Raw genomic sequence first — 19,883 nt, 5'->3', positions numbered from 1 at the left:
ATGAGTTATGACTATATATTACGTTTTTAATTAATCATTTTGATTCAAAAAATTAGGTTGTGTAGAGATCCATACCATATTTATGAGGTATTATCCACTTTAATTCGAAAGTCTCATAATTTTATCCTATAAAAATACATCACATTCTTCTAATATAAGATTAGTGACATCACAATGTCCCTCATTAAAACTTGACATCTTTATCAAAACCAATAAAACTTGACGTCTCCATCAAACTCAACATAAAGTACACATAAATTCACAGAATCAAGATCACATTAGACATTTGAATTTTAGAGATGATTTTCATCATGTAGCACTTAGCTTTCATGGGTATTCACAAATGGTATCAGAGTAGTTATTAATCAAATGAAACTAAATGCTATACCTTGTGAGTAATCTCTAGAATCTCGAAGCAACTAAGTGCTACATGGTGAGAACCATCTCTAAAATCTTAACGTCTAGCATGATCCTAATTTTATGGATTTGTGTATACTTTTTATTAGCCTTGACAAAGACATTAAGCTTTAATAGAAAAGATTGTAAATCCCTCAATCCTACATTAAAAGAATATAAGGATATAATGCGATATATACATAAAGATCTAAATTTAAATTTGTTAAGTACTTTTTGAGAGATAAAATTGTGAGACCTTTGAGATAAAATGGACAATACCCAAGTTAGGTATCGATTCTATAACATGGTTAACTTATATGTAGGCATTCTTTTCTTTTTTACTTATCTAAAGTGTAATATCAAGTTAAGATAATTATCATTAAGCCATACTTTTACAGGTTGAAAGAGAAAATGCTTATCAGTTTTGACTTCAGCCACCTAATGGTCTTGCATTTATAGGAAACACAATGTGATAGCAGATCTCATGTTTAATATACAACTATTTTTTACCCCCTTTTTTTTTTTTATAATCATTTTTTTTTCATCCCTGTTAACAAAATGTATGTCCAATATCTTTCTTACTAATATGAATTTTGCATGGTATTTAATTATAGTTTTGAGATTACTACCATGACTGAAGTTCAAGAATAAAAATCCATGTCTGCTTTCTACTCCATTGCAATTAGTAATAAATCCCATGTTTAATTTTTGTTTATAATACACATACCTTTTTCAAATTTCTCATTAAATTGTTCATTCTATACATGACACCAAATAAATTGTTTATGCATTTTGAAAAGTGATAATTGACCATAGTTTTCAATTTTATTATATTCCATGTTATTATTTGACATTATTTTTGAAGTTTTTGACCTAATGTCATTGGCATTCAAAATTTTTATTCCTTTCCTTTTGTGATTTGATAAGCAGTTTATTGGTGTGAGGTATTAGTGTAGATGTAGTGATGATGCAGACAACATGAAACTTTTAATTGATCTCTCTCTTGCTAAACTTAGGCTGATTTAAGTTTTTTTGACATAAAAAAAGTCTCAATATGCAACTTTCATAAGGTTTCTTCTTGCTTTGACTTATACAAGCTTTTTTGAATAACTAAAGCAACTATTTCACAAAAAATGGCTAAGCATTAACAGTGACGCGTTGCTCGAAAACCATGCTAGAGTTGAATCCAAAACTTTTACTCTTCAATTAAAGCATGACCTACTTTTCAGGTTCTTTTTGTTACTCTAAATTATTTACCAAACTTTTATTTGTTGAATGTTTTATTACATTAGTCTTACAATTTTTTTCAATTTTTTTAGGGACCAAGAACCACCGAATTAATAACTTATCTTTGTTGCATGTCATGTAGTCCTAAGGACCACCTAGAGTTTATTATAGTATGAGAAAGCTTACAAAACCAATTAGAAGAAAGTTTTCTTCTGATATCTCAAATTGTCAAATTGTTGTTCTAGGTAGAGAAAACATATTTTCATAAAGTTAGGATTTATTTGTAGTCAAAATTATTTTGTAAGGTCATTAAGGTTGATGCACTATCCAATACTATCAAGTGTTGTGTATCCTTTCTATTGCATTTAAACATGTTAAGCTAATGTGAAATATGAATGCATTCCAACCATTCGAGTGATCTCATGATAAGAGCATGCATTGCAGTTTCAGAGCCAGAGTTAAGATTTTTTTTATTGCTTTTTTTAAATTTGTTACGTGATATACTTCTTTCATATCCACCTACACGTGATAGGAGTCTATTAAAGTAATGTTATTCTATATCAAATAAATATATAATTTTATATAGTTTATATTCAGGTTGGGCTCATCCATTTACAATCAATCGATTTTAAGTTAGATGCTTAACTATAGTGATGCCATCATGATAAGGTTAATGCATTAATATGGTGCCAATGTGATACTGATATGGTTGTGCCATATGCCTACTATTCAGGAATCATTGTTTGGAGCACATAGAATTCATTAGCTACTATTTTTTCATGATATCAAATGCTCCCTTTCTCATATAATGTTGGTTTCTCTTTTGTCTTTTTGTGTTAAAATTTTCATCTTATATATATTTTTTTAAAATTTACTATTAAATTTTCTTAAAAAAACTTTTAGTAAAAACATTTTTAAGATATATTTTATTAACTATGTTTATAAAATAGAAAAAATATCAAGTTTTAAAACTTGACCTTAAAGAGTAAGAATCAAAAGCCTCTTTTCAAGTATTATTTTTTCTTAAAACATAAAAAAAGAGAAAGAGTATTGCAAGAATGCCTCATTAGCTACATTATACAAACATCAACTGCTACTGTGTGGTGAAGAATGAGATGTACGTAGAAAGTGGTGAAACTGAATATTTCATGTCTGACTAAAATTTTAAGAAGTTAGTTGTGTGTTAGTGGTTTATAAAAGTTAGTTATGTGTTAGCGATTTTTGTTTATAGCTTGCAAATAGAAAGATCATGCCTTGTAACTAGTAATCATTCTAGTTTTTGGTTAAAATCTTTTTGTATTTAAGGAAGTTGCATTGAATGAAGAAGTTGAACAACATTTTAGTTTCATATTCTAATTGTTTATTCTTACAAGTTTATTTTTTTTCTTTATCTTTGTAAAACCAACAAAATTGGTATTAGAGCCAAGCTTCTTGAGAGATCTATGAGTTGAATGGATAAAAAAAATTATAAATAAAAATTTCTACACAAACATATTAACACACAAAACCATTAATAAAATAGAGTCAGATAAAACATTCTCAATTGAACCACTAGTCTTTGATGGTGATAGCTATCAAGCCTAGGCTGTTAAAATGATAGTTCATTTAGATGCTTTGGATATATGAAAATCAATGAAAGATGACTATGAAGTTCCTGCACTACCTGTTAATCCAATAATTGCTCAGCTCAAGAATCATAAGAAAAAAAAGATCAGAAAGTCAAAAGCAAGAGCTTGCGTATATTCTAAAGTTTTAAGCATAATATTCCCCAGAATCATGAGCCTACAATCAACAAAAAAGATTTAAGAGCATCTCAAGAGGTCATACAATGAAATGAGAGGACAACGAACAAGCAGATGCTAAATTTGATAAGAGAATTTAAGATGCAAAGAATGAAAGAGTGAAAATCCATTAAAAAGTACTCTAACAAGCTACTTAGTATTGTGAACAATGTGAGACTATTTGGTAAGAATTTTTTTTATGAGAGAACTGTGCAAAAAATTTTAGTTACATTACTTGAGAAATATGAAGCTAAAATCTTTTCTTTAAAAGAGTAAAAAAATCTATCAATCATTTTTTTAATCGAGATAGTGAATGCATTGCGGGCACAATAACAAAGAAGGATGATGAGATAAGCGAATTTTATGAAGTGTGCTTTTCAAGCAAAGGCATGGAATTCAATAGGAGGTAAAGAAAAGATAAACAATAGGAAGTAGAATAATAACAAGCCTGGTAATAATGCAGGCAACAACAAAATGAAATATAAAACTTATCCACCTTGTTCACACTGCAAGAAAACTAATCATCTATAAAAAAAGTACTGATGAAGGTAAGATATTTAATGCAAAAAATATGGTCAGATTGGGCAGGTGAAAAAGATTTATAAGTCACATAAGTATGAAGAGAAAGCAAATGTCGTTACCGAACAATATCAAGAAAATCAATTATTTGTTGCAACATGCTTTGCAATGAACAATAGTTCTAGTGAGTCTTTGCTTATTGATAGTGGTTGTACAAACCATATGACAAATGATCAAGAACTTTTTAAAGAACTTGATAAAACTAATATTTTCAAAGTTAAGATTGAAAATGGTGAATACATTGCAGTCAAGGGTAAAGGAATAGTGGTTATAGAGAGCCTAATAGGTTTGAAATACATAACTGATATTTTATATATGCTTGACATTGATAAAACCTACTTAATGTTGGACAACCGCTTGAGAAATGTTTCAAAATATTATTCAAAGACAAATGGTGTAAGATTAAATATGTAAAAGGCATAGATACATTTAAGATAAAAATGAAAATAAAAAGCTTTGCTCTAAATCTAATGAAAGAAGAACAGATAGCTTTTCTATGTAACACAAGTAATATAAAATTATGGCACAAGAGGCTTGGGCATTTCCATCATGCTGGATTTTTTCATATACAAAAACATAATCTGGTGAAAAGAGTGACATTACTGAAAGAGAAGATGGTAGATTGTGTGGCTTGTTAGTATGACAAACAAGTTAGAAGTTTCTTATCTTAAACTGTATAAAAAGTAACATACAAACTTCAACTGATTTACATAGATGTAGGAAGACCTAAAAAAACATCGTCTTTAAATGACAGTAAGTATTATATTGTATTTGTTAATGATTATACCAGATTCTATTGAATTTATTTTCTTAAATTCAAATATGATGTTATTGGTATATTTTGAAAATTTAAAATATGGATGAAGAATCAAAGTAGTTGTATAATGCAAATAATAAGATCAGATAATGGAAAGAAATACACTTCTGACAAGTTTAATAAATTTTATAAAGAAGTTAGTATTAAGCACCAACTTACAACACCTTATACTCCATAACAAAATGAAGTAAGTGAAAGAAAAAGTAAAACTATAATGAAGATGACAAGGTGTATGCTATATGAAAAAGAACTGCCAAAAAAATTATGGGCAAAAACTGTAAACACAACAATTTTTCTACTAAACAAACTACTAACCGAAGTTCTACGAAAGAGAACTCTATTTAAAGAATGGTTTGGTTGCCTATATTTTTCTTATATGCCATAGGTAAAAACAAACAAACTAGATAAGAAGGTAGAACCATGGGTCTTTATTGGATATAATGGCTCATTCAAGGTTTATAGAATTTTTCAACCACAAAATGAAAAAATTCTTGTGAGTAGAAATATTAAGTTCATGAAAGATAAACAATGAAATTGAAAAGAGTCAGAAAATGAGCAACACTTAGAGTTTTAGTAAAATCCTGAGGATGACATAGATAAAGCATTAGTTAGAGGTACATGACCATTGTTTGATATTTATAAAAGGTGCAACATTATTGTTTTTAAGCCTGTAGAGTTTAAAGAGGTAGAAAAAGATGGCAAATGAATTAAAGCAATGAAAGCTGAGCTTAGAATGATTAAAAAGAATGACACTTTGGAGCTAGTGGACAAACCTTAACACAAAAAATCTATAGGTGTCAAACGGGTTTACAGAACCAAATTTAATACAGATGGTTTTGTAAATAAATATAAAGTCAGATTAGTTGTAAAAGGGTATGCTCAAGTGATTAGAGTAGATATCTTTAAGACTTTTGCTATCAGAATGCTACATACCTTGGCAACACATAAGTGATGAAAGGTTTACTAACTGGATATAAAATCTGCATTTTTAAATGGTTATTTGCAAAAAGAAATCTTTGTGGAACAACCAAAAGGGTTTCAAGTAAAGGGAAAAAAAAGAAAAGGTTTACTTATTAAAAAAGGCCTTGTATGGCCTTAAACAAGCTCTTAGGGTCTAATATAGCAGGATTGATGAACACCTACTAAGTCTTGGTTTTGTTAAAAGCCTAAGTGAAGCTACATTGTATGTAAAAGAAATTGATGCTAATATAATCATAGCTTGTATTTATTTTGATAACATGCTTGTGATAGGAAATGTTGAGGAGCTAATAAAATAGTTAAAGGTTGAAATGCTCAAAGTATTTAAGATGACAGACCTTGGTTTGATGTCTTATTTTTTAGGAATAGAGGTGAAGCAAAATTATGATAGAGTTTTTAGATGCCAAAAGAAATATGTGGGAGAAATACTTAAAAAATTTCATATGAAGGATTGCAAATACACAAATACCCCCAATGAATTAGAAGGAAAAATTTAGCAAGGATGATGGATCAGACAACATTGATGAAGGTTAGTATAGAAGTTTGATTAGTTATTTGATGTATCTTACTACCACTAGACCAAACATTATGTTTGTAGTGAGCTCTCTCATGATTCATGCATTATGCTAGTAAAGTCCACTTTCAAGCTGCTAAAAAGATTGTCAGATATATTAAAGGCACATTAAATTATGATATCATATATTTTTACTATTAGGATTTTAAACTCTATGGTTATTCTAATAATGATTGGGCAAGTTCAGTTGATAACATGAGAAGCATAACATGTTTTTGTTTTAGCTTTGGACCATAAATGTTCTCATAGTGCTAAAAAAAGTAAGAAGTGATGCTCAGAGTACAACTGAATCTGAGTATGTTACAGCCACTACAGTTATAAATCAAACACTTTGGCTTAGCAAAATACTTGTAGATTGACACATGGAAAAGAAAGAGCCAACACAGATTCATATAGACAACCAAATTGCAATTTCAATATCAAATAATCCTGTTTTTCATGGCAAGACTAAACACTTTAAGATCAAGTTATATTTCTTAAGAGAAGTGTAGAAACAAGGTGAAGTTAGTTTGCTTTATTGTAGAACTAAGGATCAAATTGCATATGTGTTAACCAAAGCCCTATCCACAGCTAGATTTGAAGCTTTAAGAAGTAAACTAGGTTTTTATAACTATTGAGGCAAGAATGAGTGTTGCTAGAATACCTTATCAGTTGTATTCTGCAGACATGGGCTGCTAATGTGTAATGAAGAATGAGATATACGTAGAAAGTGATGAAAATGAATATGCCATGTCTGTCCAAAATTTTAGAAAGTTAGTTATATGTTGGTAGGTTATGGAAGTTAGTTGTATGTGTGTTAGTGGTTTTTGTTTATGGCTTGTAAATAGAAAGATTATGTCTTGTAACTAGCAGTCATTCTAGTTTTCAGTTAAAATCTTTTTGTATTTAAAGAAGTTATATTGTATGAAGAAGTTGAAAAACACTTCAGTTTCATATTCTCATTGTTCATTCTTACACGTTTTTTTTTTCTTTGTCTTTGTAAAACCAAAAAAGAAGGATAAAATGTGATCATTTTGCTCTTATTTTGCTTTGTAGTCTATAAGTGATAAAGTTGTTGTCAAGCTAAAGAAGATAGTACAAAAACTTCAAAGAATTCAACATTTATTTGCCCACTTAGTTGGTAGCCTAAAAAGGGAAGATGATAAGATAAATATTATTATGAATTTCATATATATATATATTCCTTCAGAGCAACTACATGATAAATTTTAGGTGCATACTTTAATATATTTGTTTCATAAACTGTTCATTGTAGTTTCATACTCAAACTTTTCTTGATTCTAGAATGATCAGTTGGCTGAATAATAGTCTCAAATTATAGACTTTTAATTTGCTAGAGATCTAGATAGTAGTTTTTCTCTAGCTTTATTGTTAAGATACCTTTTTTATTTCTATTTTTTTTATAGTTTGAAATCTTGTTTTCTCTCCACCCAACTTCAACAATTTATGGGTTTCCTACAAAAACTGCACACATTTTTATTTTAGAAACTGATTGTAAAGACTTGTATCCAACTTGCGAGGTATTATCTGCTTTGACCTGAAGACTTCATCGTTTTGTCCCATAAAAGGTACCTCACAAGTTTGGTATTAGATCTCAATTTATATATCATAACAAAACCTCAAATTATCTCGATGTGAGATTAGTCCGTCACAAACTTTCCCGGTTAAAACTTGTGTTCTTATCAAGCTTGACACAAAGTACATAGATTTACCGAATCACACCAAACATTGGACAAGCCCAACACAAAATACACACAAATCACAAGATCATACTAGATGTTGGGTTATAGAAGTAGCTTTCATCGTGTAACATTTAGTTGCCGTAAGATTCTAAAGGTGGCTCTCACGATATAGTACTTAGCTTCTTCTTACTGATAACTTGGCTTTGATATCATTTGTGAAAATTCACATCCAACCTGTAAGATATTGTCCGCTTTGACCCGAAGGTCTCACGATTTTATCCCACAAAAGGCACTTCTTAAATTTAATATTAGATCTCAACTTATATATCATAGCAAAAATCTTAGATTATCTCCAATGTGGGATTGGGGTGTCACACTGATACCCTTACATATTCTATAACATATTTTTATTTGTTCCGATAGGGTGTTGGTGCACTGACATATGCTGGAACAGAGATAGTAGAAAGCCTTTTTGGAATGGGATGAGCTAGAACTCAAGACATCTCAAATGAGTGTAAATGTTTTTGTGTTGAAATGCATTATATAAGTGCTTCCACATGGATGCATCATAGTATACTCCTACATCTGAGGTGCATTGAAGCTTGTGGTTATATTTTAAACTTATAATATATGTATAATCAACCTCTTTTCCATCGTGCATAAGTTGCGGAAAGTGGTATATTTCCACATCCCCTCTGCCTTTCCTTTTCCTTCTAGACCCCCGTGGGAACAGGTGTTGATGTTTTTAATTTTGCAGTTCACCAAGTTGCTTCAACTTGAGGTTCCTTGGCAATCAAAAGTTGAGAATTTGGAGACTATCAATTAATAAGGTTAGTGATTTCGGTAGAAATATATGATTCAGCACATCTGTCGATTTGTTTCTTTCTTGCTTTCTTTCTTCTTAGGACGGTTTCTTGCATAACAAGTACACTAGAACTATAGATTTCAAAAGAAGTTTGCCAGCGAGATTGATAACATGATAATACCACAGTTTATGCTCTGAAGACTGGGATGAAGTACATTAAGACTGAAACTTATTTACTTTTACAAAATAATGAGCAGAAGTAATTCCGTTGTGCTATGGAAGGTAACATTGAAGTGGTTAGCTTGGTGCCTATTGTTTTGAGAAAATTTTTCTGGTGTGCGTTGATTCAATTCAAGATTGAGTAGCAGGACAAGCAACAATATTGACAATTTGTTTCATCTGAAACTTCCGATTTCTTTTATATATATAGTTCATTTATATACAGGAAAGCATGCTGCAAGCTGTTTGGTTTTTGTGTGATTTATCATCGGTAGCATTCCTGAAAGTACTTTACTCGAATTTTTTCTTATAATTGGCATAAATTGATTAAATGTTCCCTTTTTTTTATCCCTGTATTTTAATATATGACCATAAATGTCATGTCCTGCTTGGATATAAAGACTCATAACCAGAATCATATTGTTTATTTCCTCCAAGTAAAGACTTTGGTTGACTTTTAAGTATTTTATTTTTTATCTTTCTTTCCTGCTACTTCGACTTCAAAAGTTTTCAACAATTGAAATGCAAAATTAAAAAGAAAAAAAGGAATTTGTTACAGAGAATATATATGGAATCCCATTGAAGAGGAAGAAAAAAGAAAGAAATTTAATTCACTGGTTGGTAATTATTTAAGTAATATATACAGATCCTTCTTTGTTTTTGCAACTTATGTCACGTAAGCATCTCTAAATTAAGCAGAAACTACATTGATGAGGGCTTATTATTCCTCCGTGCCATTAATCACAACAACTTCTGATTCAGTTGAGTTCTATAATATAATGTTATGTACTTATGGTCGTGTACAATGCAGATTAACACGGCTTGCCTTCGATACAGTTGAGAGCGCCTGAAAGCCTTGTGAGCCTGCTTGCATATGTCCCAGGCTTTGCCTTGACCACGTTGTAGCTGTTGATACTTGCGATTGGTCCCCCAGATTGAACAAAGAAGGCCCCATTCATCATAAGATCATTGTCAGACCTCCAGTTCCATGACTTCCATTCACTCTTTGGTGCATAATCCCTCTTGGTTACCTACACCATATAAATAACGTCATACATTTTTACAGTCAAAGAATGTTTCCTATTCAGTTCTTTGTGGAGCGTGAGAAACCGCCATTCGGATGCAACTATTTGCCATCCTGATTGTAAATTATAGTAAGCTTGAAACAAGAAAGCAATGTGTTTGGTATGGGTTAACTTTACATTTATGTTAAGTATCTCAATTAAAATTAATTGACGATAGATAGAAGTATTTAACTTGAATACAAAATACAAATCATATTAACAAATTTTTATCACGTGTAAATAACGGCAAAAATTTATAATGTGATAAATTTAAAAGAGATATTACGTAAAAACAACATAATAAACATAAATTTTAATACCTGTCAAAGTATTTAGTCTAAAACCCGTTGACAATTGATAGAAGCGGTCAAATTGAAAATAAAACTACAAGAAACCTAACATTTAACAGACATGAGAATATCAAGTGATGTACCTCTTTGCAGGCATTGATGTCAGGAGCAATGAATCTGTTGCCCTGGCTAAGGATGGTAGGGTTCTTACTACCACCAATGGCATACATTAGCCAATGAGTATAATCGTTGTTGACGACATGGACGAATCCCCATCGGACCCTTGGCATCCTTTGCACCAATCCTTTGCCAAAATGGTTGAAAGCAACTGTTACTTGCATGACTTTATCGTCAGAGTAGCTATCACTTCCTCCAAATAGCAACACCTGTTTATTGCATGAATGAATTTCTAACTCATTGTCAATTACTATTAGCTTTTTTCATCGTTTTAACAAAATTTAAAAAGAAAAAAATTGGTTTGAGAATGTATTTTACGTCGTTATGATAAGTGAAGTGGCAATTAGAGATGGTAATGGCCGTGGATGCCTGAATAACATCGATTAATCCATCAGAGCATTTAGACATGGAAACGTGATCAATCCAAATATTGTGGGATCCAAAAATCGAGATTCCATCACCATCACTCCTGGTACGAAAACCATAATGATCCACGGAGTCTCGTATCATGCCGCCATTGGCTGGTACCGATCCGCGAATGTGTATGCCATGGATGATAACATTTTGAATGAACTGCAGAGTGATTTGAGCACCATTAAAAAAGTGGACATCAGCCCCGCGGCCATCAATGGTCTTGTTACTGGTCATAATTAGCTCTTGATTTAACCTAATCACCATGTCATGAGCAAATGTGATCCAAAGAGGTCCTTTTTGGATCACAGCATGACGTAGGGTCCCAGGTTTAGGATTCACCATATCGTTATCCGATGGATCTGTTACCACATAAAATCTGCCCGCCTTGCCTCCAGTGGTCTTGCGGCCGAACCCCAGGACACATTCGGCTAGCTTCTTGCGGTTTCGAGCCCAGTTTGGATCACATCTCCAGCATCTGTCAATTGGGTTTGTCGCTAGGCATGGGCCACGGTATTTGCCTAGTCCTCTTCTTGTGTTATTGTAACCTTCCAGCACCCTGCATAGTATTTAATGTTCATATTTTTTATGTTACTCTTCATATATACATTATCAACTGTGTTTGACATTCTATGCTTTTCGACATATGATAATAATTTCAGGTTTTGTTTTATGAATATTTTTATGATAAAAAATGAATAAAAAAATTTATAAAATGAATAATTAAATATTAAATATTAATAATAAAAAAAACAAAAGCATGTACAGAGGTTAAATTACTTACAGTTTGTCGAGTCTATTTCTGTTATCTAATTAAATACTTAAAAGTTTCATTGAAGAGATACTAATGATGTAAATGAAATGAATTTTGTTATGTCAGTTCATTTAATTAATAAATTTTGAAACATAGTTTGTAATTAATAAATGAATATAAATCGAATTTATTCATAAACTGTTCGTTGAATGTTCTATTCATTTATACTTTTTATAATAAATAAATTAAATATGAACGAATTTTATTATTTTCACGATCTGTTTATTTGATTAATGAATTTTAAAATATTATTTATAATCATTTACTATACTTAATGAACAAATAAAAATAAAGTCTGTTAACGAATTACTCATAAAACATTATGTTACTTTACACCCTAATATAGATACCAGAAAGAAAAAATTGAAAACTTACTTGTGAGTTTGGCTGTTGAGATTGTTTGTTACATTCTCAGGATTAGGCTCGTAGGCTATTTGGGCAGCCTTCTTTGCTTTTTCAGCTCGGTTTTGCCACACCTCATCAAATACACCAATGTTAGCCTTTGCTATTGGACTAATTGCAACAACAAGCCCTAATAACAATATAGTCTTCAAAACTTTCATTGTAACCTCTATAATTATCTGATCTTCCTTTGTTTTTAATAACAAAAAGAACTGCTTCTAACCCTTTTTTTCACCTACGTTTTCTTTTTATTTTTTCTTTAGCAAAATTTCCAGGTATCTTGAACCCTACGTGACGAAAATTTAAGAGAGTGGCATTGCACGAAGGGTCTTTTGTTTTAACAAGTTTTTTTTTTTTTTTTTTTATTGATGACTATTGAAGCAAATTTGATGCTAAAAGGTTTGAAATTAGTCTCAAAGGGTTTGTTTAAATACAATGGCAAGACAACCATAAATGAAGAAAGAAACGAGACGTTGTGAGGGAAAGGAGGGAGACCACTGCCCCCATTAATGGTCAAATTTTGGTCTCCGGATCTTCGGTTTCTGTCCATGACTTGAGCTTTGTAGTGATCTTCTCTATAAATACAATTTGTAAGATGATTAAAATATAATGGGATAGGTTTTCTTCTTGCCTATTCAATTTGTTTGTAACTTCAAAGTGTTTGGTTTAATGGTTTAGTGGCTGATGCATAATTGTCTCCTCTCAAATAAATAAAGCATAAAAAAATTCATTGTGATTAAGAAAAAAAAAAATAAAGATTCTCTTAGTCTTGAATTCCATCTTATGATGAATTTCATCTCCATCTTTAGTCCGGTTTTCGATCTTAATACCTCTAAATTTAAAACTTCAAATGATTAAAATTAAAAATTTTGCTCGCGCTTCATTGCAGAAAAAATTTTTATTATGTGACTTAATATTTAATATTAAATTAATAATTTTGTTTTTATAATTTTTATTATTCTTTATTTTTAAAAAAATTATTTATTTCGTAATATTATTTTATTTTTTACCAGTAATAATTTTATTTTCTTAAAAACTTATTTATCATTATTTTTAAAATAATTCCATAATTTTAAGTTTTGCACAAAAAAAACTAAACAGAGAAAATAAAAATATAAAGAATGGGCTATATTCCTTAATTATAAATGGATTAACCCAATTTAATAAATACGAAACCATTTTAAACAGACCTGATATTTGGGCCTAGTTTTGTAAATTCAACCCACCTCCTCTTTGGTCCAAAAAAAAAAACACTTTCTCTTTCCTTCTTTACATTTTTCGTACCTACCTATTCTTCAAACTCAACACTTTAAACACCTAAATTTATCCTAAGAAAACTAACAATAATTAATTTTCCACTTTTCTTCTCTTTAAAAAAATTCATTTTTAATTTCTCTTGCTATTTCCACTGTCGAAACTTAAATCCGCCGCATGCTCCTTTCTCTTTTCTAAAAGCTTCCTTTGATTTCATCCTTCCTCTTTCATCGAAGTTTTCTCTTGAATTTAATTAATCAACCTACTTTCATCTTTTTTTTTTTTTGTTTGAAACCAATCCTTCAAGGAAACCTAAAAAATTCCTCTAAAAGTCTCAAAAGTTGTACTAATCTTATCTCTTTTTTCAACGTTCTTGGATTTTTTAGATTTAAAGAGAAAGAAAAGAGATTGAAAATCTCAAATCTATTTTTTTTTTTAAATAAAAATCTCAGATGTAAAGGTTTTTTTTTTTTTTTAATAGTGGATTGTGTTGGTTTTTAACTGATAGTTTCTTAGGGGAAAATTTTTCTAAAAAAATTAAATTTGTGATTTTGTGATTTTTTAAACAATTTTTGTTAGTTTTGGTGGATTTTTTAGTTGATTTTTTTTTAGTATATTTTTTCCATTGATTTTTGTTTTATTTGTATTTTGATTGTTTTGATTATGGTTAGTTATATGATTACGGTTAATCTTAGGGTTCTTAAGTTTTACCTGTGTAGATATATATATATATATATATATATTTGCAAAATTTTAGTGGCTTTACCATTATACCCAACAACTTTTTCTTCATTTACTATAAATTAAGGGTAAAATAATTATTTTAAGATATTCGACGGAATGAGCTTATAGATTATAGATTATAGATAATTAATTAAAGTTCTAAAGGATTTACTTAATGAATTGTGAGGTAAAAGACATAAACATTTTATTTAATGATAAATACAAATATGTCCTTATCAAAGAGTTAATTTCGAATTTCAGTCATTAAAAAATTATACTTATAAAATAAGAGCACTACATATAAAATAAATATATATGTCAAATGCATTATTTAGTCCTATTTTGTTTAATTTAATTCAGTACATTATTTTTATGTGTCGATTTTTTTAAATTATAAAATAATAGTATGAAATAAAATATTTAATTTATTGAAATAAAATGTAAGTGGAAGATGAAAATAAATTTTAACATTTACATTATAATTAATTAATATAATTATATATCTTATATTTTTATTATCACAAAATTAATAATTGATTTGATATTTATTGTATTTGATTAAGTACATACAATGTTTTTATTTTAAAAAATGTTTTTATCTTTTCTTTTTCTTTCCTTCAAAATTCTTCGATCTTGATTGGTTTAAGCTGCTTGAATTGGTTTGGGGTTGAATCACTTTAGGATAGGTCATTATGGATGGAAAATTTTTCAAATTGCTTCAAGTTCAAAGGTTTCAAATTGAACATTAAGCAATCTTTTAAAGGATTAATCGGGCATGGCTTGGTTTATAGACCTCTCTAAGGGGTTAAGTTTTTTTTTTTTTTTAAAAAAAAAAAAAAACGCTGTTAATTTGGACAAGCAAGGAATATTTCCTTCTTGCATTCTTTCAAACAAACAATTCCACCCAAAGTAAAATGTTTGAAGAATGGATTAAGTTTGGAATATAAGGAAACGTGACTTCACGAGAAAAGTTGCATGAACATAAACAATAAATTAAAAAAACAGAAAAAAAATTACGTATGAAATAGTATTATTTATAGATTTGTATCGTCGTTTTCCAAAAGACCAATAATAAGGGTATCAGTTTGTTAGTTGAGAAGCGTATGGATAATCTGAGAGACAGAACAAGTCGACGGTGGCCTAGCCGTATAGCCGAAAAGTTTGTTCCCATCTCGTTTTGGACTGAGGATGCCGAGGGCAATTATCTCCTTGACATTGATCTTCGTGGTACTACTTTTCTTTTTCTTCCAAAAAATTGCATGCATGATATTAATATAATCTTTGATGAGTATTGACCTGATGAAATATGTTTTATGTTGCTTTGGCATTTATTATTATTATTATTATGTAGGTTTCAAACCTGAGGAGGTGAGAATTGAGCTACCTTCAGCTGATCATATAAAGATTGAAGGAGAAACGATAGTGAATGAGAACAAATGCATATACATTGACCAAACCGTCCCATTGCCAGAGAATTCAGATACAGAAAACATCGTTGGGAAATTTAAAGGTGAACATCTCCACATTACAGTCCCAAAGAGAATGGTAGAACAAAATAAAGAAGAGGAGAGTAAGAATGGAAATGGCAACAAAAGTAGTGCAGAAGGAGGGAGTTCACAAGAGGAAGAAGAATCAAACGACAATGGCGAAAATAAAAGGAAACATGAACATGGTCATGTTGTTGCTAAACAGAGTCACGACAGCAACGAAACTCGTCGTGTTGCTAGTTTCCCCGAAGAGAGTATAAAGAAATGGGAAGAAAAAGATGGTGCATTAAAGATTGCAATCAAGTGTCTCAAGAAAAATAAGGGGGTTGTTCTTACAATTATTATATCGTTCTCCATTGGGGTTTGGGTATCAAAGCTTTGGATGTAGTATCCATGATGAAGAATAATAAGGAGGCAATTTGATTTGCAAATTGTTCATAAATTTTATGATCTTTAATGTATTTATGCATATACATATATATTGGCATCGACATATGAAAAGAATAAAAGAAAGCTGAATTTCAATGAAAAACCACCAATTCCCTATCCTATAGATTTTTTCAATCGAAAATGCACTAAATAATGTAATTAAATAACGATAAAAGAAAACAATATGGAATAGAATTTAGTGCACAAATCAATTCAAACTGAAAAATTTATGACTTCTTCCCCTGATATCACTAGGCGAATGTCCATTGAAAAACCTCATCAACAGTAAAAGAAAACAACTCCAGTTTGTTGCTGAAACATCATCGTTGAGTAGCCCTAGAGAATTATTGTCAATTTCACATGCAAACTAAAAGAAAAATGGAAAAAAGAAAGCACTTACTCAAATAATGACATTTCTGTGTCTCATGGGATCTTAATTTAGGTTTCCAAGAAGAGGAGGTGATGGTTGGACTTGCTTACCCTGGCCATGTAACAATCAGTGGAGAAAGGATAGTGAATGATGACAAATGCATATATTTTGCACAAACCTTACAACGACCAGCGACTATTGATATGAATAAGACAGGTCAAAATTTTGAGGATGAAATGCTCTGTCTAACTTTCCCAAAGAGAGTGGAAGAAAAGAATGAAAATGGTAACCCTGCGGCAGAAAAGAATGCACAAGAAGAACTAATGGATGATGAAAATCAAAGAAAACATGATGAACATGGCCATGCTGAGAATGAAGAACAGAGCAAGCAAACTGATGATCATGTTGTTAGTGTTCACAAAGAGATGAGAAAGAAGGGAAGTATATTGAAGAGCACTACTGATTTGCTTAAGAACAATATTTTTATTACAGTTGTTTTAGTTTTTCGGTGGGAGTGTTAGTGTCTGGAAGGTTTTAATCAAATGGACAATAGACTAGAAATTTAATTTGTATGCTTGTTCATAATTTTTGTTCCTCATATGTGGTATGTACAGACGTATAGACAGTTGCATTAACATCTACTCATGCAAAGAAGCAAAGGAACTTGTAAAAACTTCAAGTATATCAACTCCATTTGATTCCTTTGCATTCTTCCTTGACATGCATCTAATAATTAGACTATTATATCATGAAAAGATAACATAAATTAATCTAAATTGACATAAAAAAGTGACTCTATAGATCCAAACATCTATACAAGTGATCCAAAATCAAATGCATTAGTCACAAGTCAGAGCAATAATTTGCAAAGTAATAAAATTATATTTCATTTTTCTGCATATTAAGCGGAGAAAAAAAATATATAAACCTGCTATTACTAAAATAAAGAGAGCAGCATTCAGTTATGCACCTAAAAGTAGATTTGATTCTATAAGAGTATAAAGTGAAAGACATTAAATTCTTATAAAAAAAATATGAAAGACAAAAGAGGAAGATGCACAGGAAAATGCAAGTTCAACAGGACAAGGATCAAATCTAAAAACATCTTGAATACACAAATAGAACATCGCAAACTTTTTCCCCCTGTTTAGGCTGGCAAAACCAATCAGCATATCATATCTTATAAAATATGTAAAAGTTAATCCAATATTGTGATTAGGTTTTATGTTGAAAGCTTAATGCATGCAATCTGATTATGGATAAGCTGACTAGAATTTAGTGCATTAATGAAAAACAAAATGCATCTAATTTGAGTCTTTCTACCTCCGATTCCTAGATTTTTTTGCACCAGTTGTACTAAAATAAATAAATACTATTCTTCGAACAAAGTAGTTTTGGATCTTGTCATACTGAAAATAGAAAAAAAAAAAAAAAAAAGGGAAAGAAATTTATTCTCATTGATAGAGGTGAGCAAATATTGCTTCAAACCGATTTAATCGATTGAAACTGATGAAATATGATTATTTCGATTCAATCTAATCAGTTTTTGATTATAATTGGTTTTCAAAATTGATAACTGAATTAATCTAATTAACTTATCTTATAATAACTAAGGTTAAATATGTTTATTCCCCTAAAAAAAACCCTAAACTTAACTTACTTTTTGATTAGAAATGCCTTGAATAATCACATTCGATTTGTTATAATGAATTATTCAAGTTGTTTTTAACTAGAAATCCTTTTAATAACTCTATTCAATTTTTTGTAAGGGATTATTGAAGGCGTTTTCTGAGCAAAAATGTCTTGAATAATCTCCTCATAAAAATTGAAAAGGATTATTTAAAGTATTTTTAGCTACAAATGCCTTTACTAACCTCATTCAATTTTTTATAAAGAATTATTCAAGGCATTTTTTCTCAAAAATACCTTCAATAATTACAAAAAAAAAATGAGAGGGTACTATTGGCTAAAAACACATTCAATAATCCCCTAAAAAAAATTGAAGGAAATTAATCAAGGCATTTTTGACTAAAAACCCCTTGATTAATCTCCTTCAATTTTTTTTGAGGGGATTATTTAAGATCTTTTTGTTAGAAACGCTTTCAATAACCTTATTCAATTTTTTGCATAAAATTATTCTAAGGCAAAAAGTGTTTTGCCTTGAATAATTCTTTCATAAAAAATTAAAAATTAACGAAGATAATTCAAGATGTTTTTTACCACAAACACCTTCACTAACTCTATTTAATTTTTTGCAATGGTTTTATTCAAGGCATTTTATGGACAGAAACGACTTGAATAATCCCCTCATAAAAATTGAAGGGAATTATTCAAGGTATTTTTGGCTAAAACCATAATTAATAATCCCACTATAAAATTGATAGGAATTTGTCAATGTGTTTTTGATCACAAATGACTTGAATAATCTTATTAAATTTTTTGTAAGGATTATTGAAGGCGTTTTTCGGCTAAAAACTTATTGAATAATTCCTTTCAATTAAAAATTAGATTATTTAAGTTACCATCATATATGTCAGGGAGATTATAGTAATTATTCAAGATTTAATATATATGAATTCCTCATCTAAACGAGTGAATTTAAATACTGGATGCCCTGAAAATGAAAAAAAAAATTTCGAGTATCGTATTTTTTTAGATATCACACTTTTTAAAACTTAAATTTTAATTTATTTTGATTAAACAGGTTTAAATGAGTATTTATTTATCTTTTTTCTTGTAAAATATTGTTGAAATTATTAAATTCTTTAGTGGTTTAGTTTGAATGATATATGAATTTGAGTTTTATTGGATTGGATTTGTAGCTAAATAAATATTTAAAATAGGAGAAAAAGAATGAAAATTTTGGTTATTTAACGGAATTAACCAAACCGAACCGATTTTTGATTGGTTCAATTAAACCGATTATTTAAAAATTTGTTAGTCAGTTCGATTACTTATAGAATAAAAATTGATTAATTTGGTTATTAATTTTTTTAGACCCAACTAACCGATTCGACTGCTCACCCATACTCATTGATCGAACACTGATAGTTCAATAAAATGGTATTTGTAATTTGATCTAAGTTCATTGTTAAATTTAAATGTTATTTAGAATGGAATCACAAACCTATGTTAAGATACAATCCAATCTAAGTTTATTTTCTCTTTATTACACAACTTCTTATATAAAATAGAGCAATTCGTCAATGGAAACTAAGTTCATACAACAAGTTTGAGGGTGTTTAACTCCCACATAAATTTAAACACAGATAGAACTGAATTATTACAAAATAGAGGAACAGAGAGATATTGGCAACAATTTCATTGGCTATTCCTGTTCTCACCAATATTCTTCTTTATGTTGCAAGCACTTTTTGTTGATCTAATCCACTAACCACGCACAA

General features: G+C 29.8%; 2 protein-coding genes across 2 annotated transcripts; one reads left to right on the top strand and one right to left on the bottom strand.

The window, feature by feature from the left end:
- Window positions 1–9,870: 9,870 nt before the first annotated feature.
- On the bottom strand, window positions 9,871–12,377 carry LOC111290272 (pectate lyase-like). The gene is made up of 4 exons (XM_022881589.2): window positions 12,190–12,377; window positions 10,908–11,559; window positions 10,556–10,798; window positions 9,871–10,089 (listed from the first exon to the last, which is right to left on the bottom strand). The coding sequence occupies exons 1-4, from the start codon at window positions 12,375–12,377 to the stop codon at window positions 9,871–9,873; spliced, it is 1,302 nt and encodes a 433-aa protein (XP_022737324.2).
- Window positions 12,378–15,228: 2,851 nt separating this feature from the next.
- LOC111290271 (uncharacterized) lies at window positions 15,229–16,206 on the top strand. Its single transcript, XM_022881588.2, has 2 exons — window positions 15,229–15,420; window positions 15,545–16,206. The coding sequence occupies exons 1-2, from the start codon at window positions 15,297–15,299 to the stop codon at window positions 16,066–16,068; spliced, it is 648 nt and encodes a 215-aa protein (XP_022737323.2). The 5' UTR covers window positions 15,229–15,296; the 3' UTR covers window positions 16,069–16,206.
- The last annotated feature ends 3,677 nt before the right edge of the window (window positions 16,207–19,883 follow it).

The sequence above is a fragment of the Durio zibethinus genome, chromosome 11, assembly GCF_047325235.1.
Source record: "Durio zibethinus cultivar Kanyao isolate XHJ-2024 chromosome 11, ASM4732523v1, whole genome shotgun sequence".
Taxonomy (NCBI): domain Eukaryota; kingdom Viridiplantae; phylum Streptophyta; class Magnoliopsida; order Malvales; family Malvaceae; genus Durio; species Durio zibethinus.
Note: the sequence above shows the minus strand (reverse complement) of the source record. Positions and strands in the feature narration are given on the sequence as shown.

What these genes read in the sequence shown, in the direction of transcription:
- LOC111290272 (XM_022881589.2), bottom strand. Translation starts at nt 12,377, where the DNA reads ATGAAAGTTTTGAAGACTATATTGTTATTAGGGCTTGTTGTTGCAATT. An exon ending in ACTTCACTTATCATAACGAC is followed by an intron (nt 10,799 to 10,907) that starts GTAAAATACATT and finishes TGCAATAAACAG; the next exon opens with GTGTTGCTATTTGGAGGAAG. An exon ending in ACATCAATGCCTGCAAAGAG is followed by an intron (nt 10,090 to 10,555) that starts GTACATCACTTG and finishes TATATGGTGTAG; the next exon opens with GTAACCAAGAGGGATTATGC.
- LOC111290271 (XM_022881588.2), top strand. Translation starts at nt 15,297, where the DNA reads ATGGATAATCTGAGAGACAGAACAAGTCGACGGTGGCCTAGCCGTATA. An exon ending in CCTTGACATTGATCTTCGTG is followed by an intron (nt 15,421 to 15,544) that starts GTACTACTTTTC and finishes ATTATTATGTAG; the next exon opens with GTTTCAAACCTGAGGAGGTG.